At 28.6% G+C, this 9366-nt stretch overlaps 1 protein-coding gene across 1 annotated transcript; it reads right to left on the minus strand.

Moving 5' to 3' along the window:
• Positions 1–4946: 4946 nt before the first annotated feature.
• On the minus strand, positions 4947–7114 carry LOC108340507 (peroxidase P7-like). Its single transcript, XM_017577956.2, has 3 exons — positions 6837–7114; positions 6451–6642; positions 4947–5749 (listed from the first exon to the last, which is right to left on the minus strand). Exons 1-3 carry the CDS (start codon positions 7047–7049, stop codon positions 5198–5200), a joined length of 957 nt encoding a protein of 318 aa, XP_017433445.1. The 5' UTR covers positions 7050–7114; the 3' UTR covers positions 4947–5197.
• Between the last annotated feature and the right edge of the window lie 2252 nt (positions 7115–9366).

Below are 9366 nucleotides of genomic sequence, written 5' to 3' on the forward strand. Positions count from 1 at the left end.
ATGATAAAGGAAGATGATAATGTGAGGATGTGGGTAGCTCACCTATGAATGAGAAAGGAAGAGGAGCTTCATGCGTGAAGAACATGAGAGCATGGGGGTTGACATGTTTAAAAAAAGGGAGAAGTGACGTGACACATTGTTAGTCACATCTAGACCTGTCAAATAAGCCCATATAAGAGAGCTTCTCCCTACACCTCACCAACATCATCATACACCTCCCTTCTTTTTTTTATTTACAACTCTACCCTTCTCAGAAAGAATCTTTTACTTTAAAAAAGCTGACTCATTTAATGATTAAATTGAAGCAGCAGCCCTACACCCCTTCCTCACTGAGTTCAGCCTTACCGCATTTCAGATTATTTTGTAAACCCTACACCCCTTCCTCCCTTTTTCCTCCTTGCCTCTCCTTGCCGCATTTCATTTCAAGCTCACATTTTTTTCCTCCCGCACTCCTTCCCTCCTCCCTCATCACCAACTTCATTTGTTTTTAAGTTCTTCTGGCAGAATGGTCTTCACTTCCTCCCTTACTATCTGATTTGGTGGTTGCGTGGCTGTGTGGTGTTTAGTGCAAAAGTGTAGATCTTCTTCTTCTTAGAGAGTTAACTTCAAGCTTTGAACAGATTTCCTTAAGGTCATTGTATGATATAACAGAATGTATGATGCATTGAGTGTGATAAAATGCTAGATCTGTTGTTAAGAATCTGTGTTTGATACACGTTGATCTATGCTTGTTTCGTTTTTCATTTGTGTTTTTGATATTTATTTATAGTATTAAATTTGTTTAAAAAATATATGTATGAAATATTATGTTAATATATTTAATTTATTTTGGTTAATATTTTACATAGTTTTTTGTTAATATTTTATATTTATATATTCTGTAAATTTTATTTTTATGTTATATTTTATGATTAAATAATATTTAATATGTTTTTTGAATATCTTTTCATTTTTTGATTTGTTTGTTATTTTATTTTAAAGTCAAAAAATAAGAAAAAGGAAGGGGGTGCATGTAGGGCAACAAATGAGATTTAGGGTTGCTAGTGGTTATGAAATCATTAACTCATCATTAATTTTTATTTGACTTTAATAAATGATTTAATAAATGAAGGGCAAATGTGTAAAATAGGAGGTGCAGGAGGAAACAGGTGAGGTGTAGGGAGCATTGCTCCCCATATAATGGGATTTGGTCATATCCCATATGGGCTGGGGCCAAAAAAGCCCACAGGGCCAAAATATTTTTTATTAAAAAAGTCTAGGGTGTTGCTCCCTCCACCACCACATCTTTCTCCCTCCACCTCCCCTTTACTATTTTGTCCCTCAGTAAAATTTTATTTTTAGGGTTATTATTTTTTAATTTTACCCATTCACAGCCTATTTCATTAATAACCTATTCTAATCCCGTACATGAGTAAAATACTTTTCTTTCATTTTAACATTATATTTCTTCCTCTCTTTCTTTCGTCGTTGAGATACTACAAGTTGCAAAGGTTGGTGGTGGTGGAAAGAATTATCAAGCAGTCTCCCTCTTGTGGTGCAGTGCGTGGAGTGCTTCCTCGTATTCGAATAAACCTTGAAATAAAACCCTAAAATAAAAAACGTAACCTTTAAACGGATGTCAACATCCTTCAACGGATGTCAACATCCGTTTAAGGAAAAACGGATGTCAACATCCGTTTAAGGAAAAACGGATGTCGACATCCGTTTTACCTTAAACGGATGTTGACATCCGTTGAAGATGTCACCTCCCGGTTTAAAGGTTACGGTTTTTATTTTAGAGTTTGTTTTATTAAGGGACATCCGTTGAAGGATGTCACCTCCGTTGATGTATACTTCCTCATGCTGGTTGATGCTTTGGACGTTTTTCGATGTTCCTCCACACCACGGCGGTGACACTCCTTCACACCACGGCGACAATGGAAGCTTTCAAACCAAAAAAAAATTGGAAAGAAAAAGGAACGGAAGTGCGGGAGGTGGGGAGGTGAAACGAAAATGGGGAAAGGGGAAGAGAGTTCCGTGGGTGGGTGCTGGGAAAGTAAAATTAGGGTCTCAAATTATTTAAAATAAGGTAAAAGTAAAAATCTTTTTAACTTAAAGATATAATTGTATTTAAAATAATGTGGGGAGGTAGAGGAAGTATAGGGTGGTGGTGGAGAGAGCAACATCCAAAAGTCTATATGGTCAAATATCTCCAAAGTCGTATGAGTTAAGACCAACCCATGAACTTTTCTTTTTAGAATTGTCAAATATAATTATATTAACATCATTAATATTAATTTTAAAAAAAAATTATAATATAAAAATCACACAAAATAATAAATAAATAAAAATCATTGAATCAATTGTTACAAATAAATAATTAACAAAAAAAAGTGTTTTCAACCTAAAACAAATATAATAAATAACTAGAAATTCTAAAATTTCAAATATCTAGATAATACTTGTGATTTCATTATATTATTTTTTTTCATTTTTATATCTAATCATAATATTTATTTTAATCTTAATTCAAAAAATGAAAAATGTTTTACATAATGTATTTTGTGATAAAAATAAAAAGAAAAACAATATCGTCGTGTGTCATTCCTTAAAAACATGCAAACAATTCTAAGATCATATTTACTAATTAATTTAGAAAAAAATCTTGTACTTATTTTAAAAAAGTTTATTGTAAATAATGAGAAAATTTACTCTCTTCTCAATATTTCTTGGTAATATTCTCAATTATAGTTTTTGCTAATCATTTCTAATATCGAAGATATATTTAATAGTAACTTGAATTAACTAATCTAATATTATACATATATATATATATATATATATAATTAAATGATTAATATTTAGTTATTAATTACATCTCTTATTTATTTTATTTATGTTTTAGATATTTTATCTATATATAGAAGTTTATAATAAATATATATGATTTCTATAAAAATATTTACACAATTCTCTAATTTTTTAAATTTTTTTATAATTGTTAACATATAATTGTTTTATTTTTTTTTAATTTTATAAAATTGTGTATAATTTTATTCAATTTTAATGTACGAAAATGTTTATGCTATATTAATATTGTTTTATAATAATAATAATTTATTTTATTTTTTTATGATTGACTTTTTTTAAAAAAAAAACATTTCCTTTTAAATTGAAATGCGCTTATTATATTTTAGATGTAAAAACTACATATAAGTTTAAATTTTATTTATATATAATATTTTTTTAAATAGTTTATCAAAATAAATTTATAAAAACTTTCAAAACAAAAAAAAGAATTAAAATGTATTTTTATAATTGTTTTAAAAAATATAAGTAATTTCTAGACTTATAAAAAATAAATTATTTTGAACATATTTTTTTCTTTCAAAATTATCTTATTTTTCAGATTAAATAAACTCAACATATATTATATTTTAAAATTTTCAAAGTAATGAAATTATGTATTTAAAATATACTTATAACTAAAAAATTATTTTGAATAACTTTGTATAAAATCAATATTTATATATTTATATTTTAAAAAAAGATATTAGTAAAAAAATACTTTATTTTTAACCTAAACAAACTCAACATATATTATATTTTAAACTTTTCAAAACAATAAAATTATATATCAAAGATATGATTACAATTAAAAAATCATATTAAATAGTTTTTTATAACACCAACATTTATATATTTAGATTGAAAGAAAAATGATATTAGTAAAAAATTACTTTACTTAACTTAAACAAACTCAATATATATTTATATTTTAACTTTTCAAAATAAGGAAATTATATATTTAAGATATAATTACAATTAAAAAATTATTTTGAATAGTTTTTTATAAAATCAATATTTATATATTTGTATTTAATTGAAAAGGATATCAGTAAAATATCATACAAAATTTAAAGCTATTTAACCTTGAAAGCAAATAAAAGAAATAATTAAAATTATATTAAAAATGAATTAATTTAGTTTGGACTTTTAAAAAGCCTCCTGTTAAATTAGCTAAAAAAACAAAGCTTGATTTTAGAAGGAGTCATGATCATAGGACCTCAATGACACCTCTAGGATCATGTCAGAAAAAAAAAATGAAAGTTATGAAGAGAGACAAAAACCAAAGTCACTTAATAATTTAAAAACAAAAAACATATTTAATCCTTAAAATAAAAATCAATAGGATGAGTAAAAAACCAAATGTATAATATACTTATAAAAATTTAAATTTCATGATCTTAAATTAGTTTTTAAATAAATCTTACCTAAATAAGTCTTCAAACAAAACAAAATTTTTCCTAAAATCAATTCTTAAATTTACTAGTTTTTCAGTATATTTATTATTTTATCTGTATATATAAGAGTCAAATATGATTTCCAGTATACTTGTTATTTCCTATGATTTTCTAAGACAAATAGTTAAATAACAATGTTCATTTTCCTCTCAAAGTCTTAGAAATCATTGAAGATTTTTTTAAAGCTTCAATTGTGAGAGTCAAGGTTCAACCAAATGAATGACCATCATCTCACCAAAACTAAATTAATTGCTAAGAGGACTCTACCTTCAGGTTAAGAACATTACTAATCACTTTTAGGAATTAATGTGCAATGTTATGGGGATCAAAAGTAAAGTTTTTTTTTATTACCAATACACAAAACAATAATATAATTGATATTATAAGTTTTTAATTATATTATAAATATGAGTTATTTATCAAGTTCGTGATTAATTTTTAGTAGAGATTAGTTTATTATCTTTCGTGATTTTTAATTATATATTAGAATTTAGAAATCAATTTATTCTGACAAGGGAATAATAGTGCCTTGCAATATTAATCTTAAATTAAGATGAAGAGAATTTGAAAATACATATATGTAGGCTGGGACAAGGAGTGGTCCAATAGGGAATAACAACCTAAGAAAATAAAAAGTTCAAAAGCTAGAAATTAACAAGTAAATAACCAAAAAAGACACTAACATGTTATAATATATAGACCTCGATACAAGAAAGATGTAGTCAACTTTCGACCACAACCTCGTAATTAATCACTAAAATTTCTTCATCTCTAAAACACGTTACTTCTAACACCATGCTGATGGATCCTCTACTTATTATGGTGATCATCAGCTACACAAACATGGAAAAAACGGCATAAGCACGATGATGATGATGATGATCATTATTACTATTATTATTGCCATATTATGATCAATTCAGCACCCTGCAGTTCCTTCTAATCTCTCCATTGGTCCCAGTGAGAGGACTAATGTTGCCCATCTTCACCATGGCAGCAGCAAAGTCCCTGAAAAAGGCAACAGAATTGCCACTGTAGGTCCTCACAAGGGCATCTTGAGAGCCACCATTGAAAAGCACTTGGTCAGAGTGGAGAAGGCCACGTTGTTTCACAAGATTAGTGTAGTAATTGTTGTCAAAACGGGTTGGTGTGACGGTGTCAAGAGGGGCCAGGTTGGTGTTCCCTCCAGAAACAGGACAAGTGGCCCTTCTTGTGGTGGCAAAGTTAGGATCAATGTTGGTTTCGTTGTATATGCGATTTCTGAAGAATTGGCACTGTGCTTGGCCAATTGTGTGGCCTCCTGAGAGCACTGTTAGGTCTCTTGCTGTCAGACCTTTGTTTGCAAACATGGTTATCAGTGTAGAGAGGTCTGAGGAAGGTCCAGGGATTTGGCTGTTGGCTGCACTCTGACTTGCTGTTCTTGCATCTCTTCTTCCTAGAGGCACTGTCCATGAGGGTCCTCCTAGCTGCAAATAATCATGGATTTTAAGTTCTTTTCTCAGTTGTGGAAAAAACACATTTTCATTGTACTGCACTAAGAACACATCTTCATCTAATATTTTCTTTTGGTTATGTGTTAGAGAGAGATGTTGATGATCGGTAGTTGGACACACTAAAAAGAGAAAGGAAATATTTGGTGGGATTGTAGAAACCTTAATTTTTATAGGGTACCATAAATTTCTTGATAAGGTAGGCATGAGACATGAACCTTGATTTTTGTTTTAAATGATGATTTTGTTTACTGTGTGATGTTTTTAGGTGAAATCGAATGCCCCACTACTGCATGATGATAGGTTAAGATAGAAAAGTGAAAACGAAAGTGGGGAACATGGTTTGAAAACAGGCTCATGCAGAAGAAAATGGAAATAAAGAGAGAAACCGACATCAAGTTAATTACTACTTGACTTATTGTCAGAATGACATCACATCAGAATTTGTGACATCAGAACGCAGTCTGAATAGGAGAAGGAAATAGCCTGCATAAAAGTATACTGTTCATATTTTGCTTTTATTTTCTGTGCATAGTTGCAGTTCACTGATTTGCTAATTAACTTTATTCTAATTGGTTATTTCCTACTTCATCCATCATGTTTTTTCTGTTAACTAGAATAATTTTGTTAACAGGGTGTGGTAATTAATTAGATAAATCACGGAGAATTGGACTCACCAGAACTACTCCATCTCTTGTGGCAAGTGCAAGAATATCAGCACAAGACACAGTGGCATTGCAAGCAGCTTCAACGTTGGTTTTAATGGTGTCAATAACTTCGAAGCCCCTCGCTGAATTTCTGTTAGGAAACGCGTTTTTCTCTCCTGTGAATGTTGCAGTGTCGTCCAGTAGAATCGATGCATCACAGCCCTAAACAAAGAAATAATGAAAACTATAAAGAGAATAATAGGTTTGAACTTTGCACATGCAATCAAAAGCTAGAAAGTTAAAGAAAATGCAGAAGATAAAAGTGTAAATTTGGGTTCCATTTGGACACAGATGATCCTAATATGGAACAAAATGTAAGCTTAGATGAAAGTGTAAAGAGGGGTAGCAAGGTTTACTTGTACAAAGCAATCATGAAAGAACAAGCGAAGAATAGAGGCACCAAGCCTAGCTTCTCTGGCAATGGCTTGTCTCATTGTACTGCGCACTATGGTTTGAAGGTTGGGGCAAGTTCTGGCATAAAAGGAGGGAGAAAGTTGTGCATTGCTTGAAAAAGCCAAAAGAGAAAGAATAGAAACTATAACAAAGAAAGAGTTGTTAATGAAAGACATGTTGTCTATAACTTTGAACAGCTAATAACTCTTTTCTGTGAGTTGTGAAGTTGGTTTTAGAGGAAGAAAGCATGCATGATATTTATAGGCAAAAGGGTGTTATGCATGCAGAGAAGAAGAGAAGAAAAAGAGTTAGATGTAAGTGAGAAATTAGAAAATGGAAAATTATGCCTTCGATTAATTGTATTTGGTTCAGTTTTCAAACTTGTCTGCTCCTACTTTACATAGACGCGCTTTGCTTTTCCTCTCGGAAATGAAAGGAAGAAAATTTGTAAAATGAAGCCAAAAGATATACTTAAAGAGTGGTTGACTTTATCCAAAAGCATGTATGCAAGACAAAGGAAAAACTAAAAGTAGTAACAATATATTTTGAGTAGTATGAATGAATGCAGAGTTTGAATTATTCTCTCATCAGTGTCATACAACTTTATAAGATTACTATATATAATATATGTGAGTTTATGGAAATTAGTTTCGTTATTTTATTTTTTTATGCATATTATTGTGATTAAAATTGAATTCCTTAATTTTTTTTTTAGCTTGTCTAAATGGATTAATGTTAAGTTAGTATTTACATGTATGGGATGATTTATTTTATAAAATAATTTATACATTATAGATCGAGTAACACAATTTAATAAATAATAATTTCTTATTTTTTTCATCACCAAAGAAAATGTCTACTTATTTATATGACTCAAACTAATTAAATTTAATGTGATTTTATATATTGAAAGGGAAAAAACACTTTTTATATATGATAAAAACTTTAATTAATGGTAGATTTTAATGTAGTTATATAACAATAAAAAGTATATAGTACAATAATTAATGTAATTTATAACTATGCAATACAGTTCTTTCTGTTATATAAAAGTAACTTTTGGTTTTAGCTATTGTATTGGTAAAGAAATTATATGTTAAATAATTAATAAGTAAAATACTTGAATAATATTCTCGAGTAAACAAACACTAATTCTTGAAATTAGAACCTGCAATCGTATTTTGGGTCCCAATATTTTTGTCTAAATATATCTTACTTTTTATTACGAGTTATTTTTCTTATTAACAAATTATATATCAAATATATATTGAATAGAGGGGAACTTTTGTATACAACAGCACAAAAAGTTTTATTGCAAAGTAAAGATTGTGTGTTTTGAATAATTAATTTAATTAATTCGATTTCAATAAAAAAAAATGAGTTGGTGAGCTAATTCGGTTCACCACGGGTTCAATCCGGATGAGTCGGGTTTTTAGCGAGTTGGGTCAAAATTGACTCGTATCAAAATTTTCACATTTTGTTAACTATGTAGTTTCTTGGTCAAACGGTTGTGTATGTCTCATTAAACTAAATTGGCAATTTTATAACAATAAAGTTCTTTTGTTTCATTTTCTTTATAATCAATTGGTTCAATTATTACTGTTTCAATTTGATCGATCAAAGTAACATGTTATAAGAATCTTAGAAAAAAAAGGTGAAAAAAAGTTAAGTGAGCCAATGTGTATAACCTACCAACCCGTGATGGGTCGGGTCAAATTTAAATTTTTCAACTTACTAATAAATAAGTTGGGTTAGATTTGTTCACTAAATGACTAACTCGTGGTGGATCGGGTTGGGTCGATCCGGATTATCCATTTTGACATCTTTAATAAAAGTGCTTAGTAGCTTTAATAGAAGTGCTTAGTTACTTGATGCTATTCTGATTTTTGAATATGTATTAATATAACTATTTAAGTAACGTATTTCAAAAAATTATTAATGAGATTGATTTATCAATTTTTTAATACTTTTTATTTTATTCTATGACTGATATGATAGCAATAAAATGATTGATTCATCAAATTATGTCACTTCTTTTTGGATAAACCTTTTACGTCGTAGTTTTAATTATTTATTTATTTTTATAAAAGAGGTAGATGATTATTGTTACTTTACACATCAGCACTATTCGTATCTTTTTTATGATTACATGAAACTTGTGAGGTAGGTACAGAATAAAAAGTTAAAATATTTTATATTTTATATTATGAATTCACGAACAAGTAATAAAATTTATTAGAAATAGTTTTTGATACATCTAAACTTTTTACGTTGATTTGATACTATTTTTTTTATTTTTTACCTTTTTAAATAAATATAAAAATTTACACTTTGTGAACAACTTATCTTTATATTCTGTGTACATTACTCTAAAATTTATATACTACTTTAAATTTACGAATTCAATTTAAAAGTTATAAACCGTCATCAATCATTTTAGCTGCAAAAGTAGAAGTTGTTTCCCATTATCAAAAAGTGCTGACTTTTAATCAT

This window comes from Vigna angularis, chromosome 5 (assembly GCF_016808095.1).
Source record: "Vigna angularis cultivar LongXiaoDou No.4 chromosome 5, ASM1680809v1, whole genome shotgun sequence".
Taxonomy (NCBI): domain Eukaryota; kingdom Viridiplantae; phylum Streptophyta; class Magnoliopsida; order Fabales; family Fabaceae; genus Vigna; species Vigna angularis.

Coding starts and splice junctions, on each gene's coding strand:
- LOC108340507 (XM_017577956.2), bottom strand. CDS start 7,049: ATGTCTTTCATTAACAACTCTTTCTTTGTTATAGTTTCTATTCTTTCT. Junction 6,643..6,836: donor TTCATGATTGCTTTGTACAA/GTAAACCTTGCT, acceptor TTCTTTGTTTAG/GGCTGTGATGCATCGATTCT. Junction 5,750..6,450: donor CAAGAGATGGAGTAGTTCTG/GTGAGTCCAATT, acceptor GATTATTTGCAG/CTAGGAGGACCCTCATGGAC.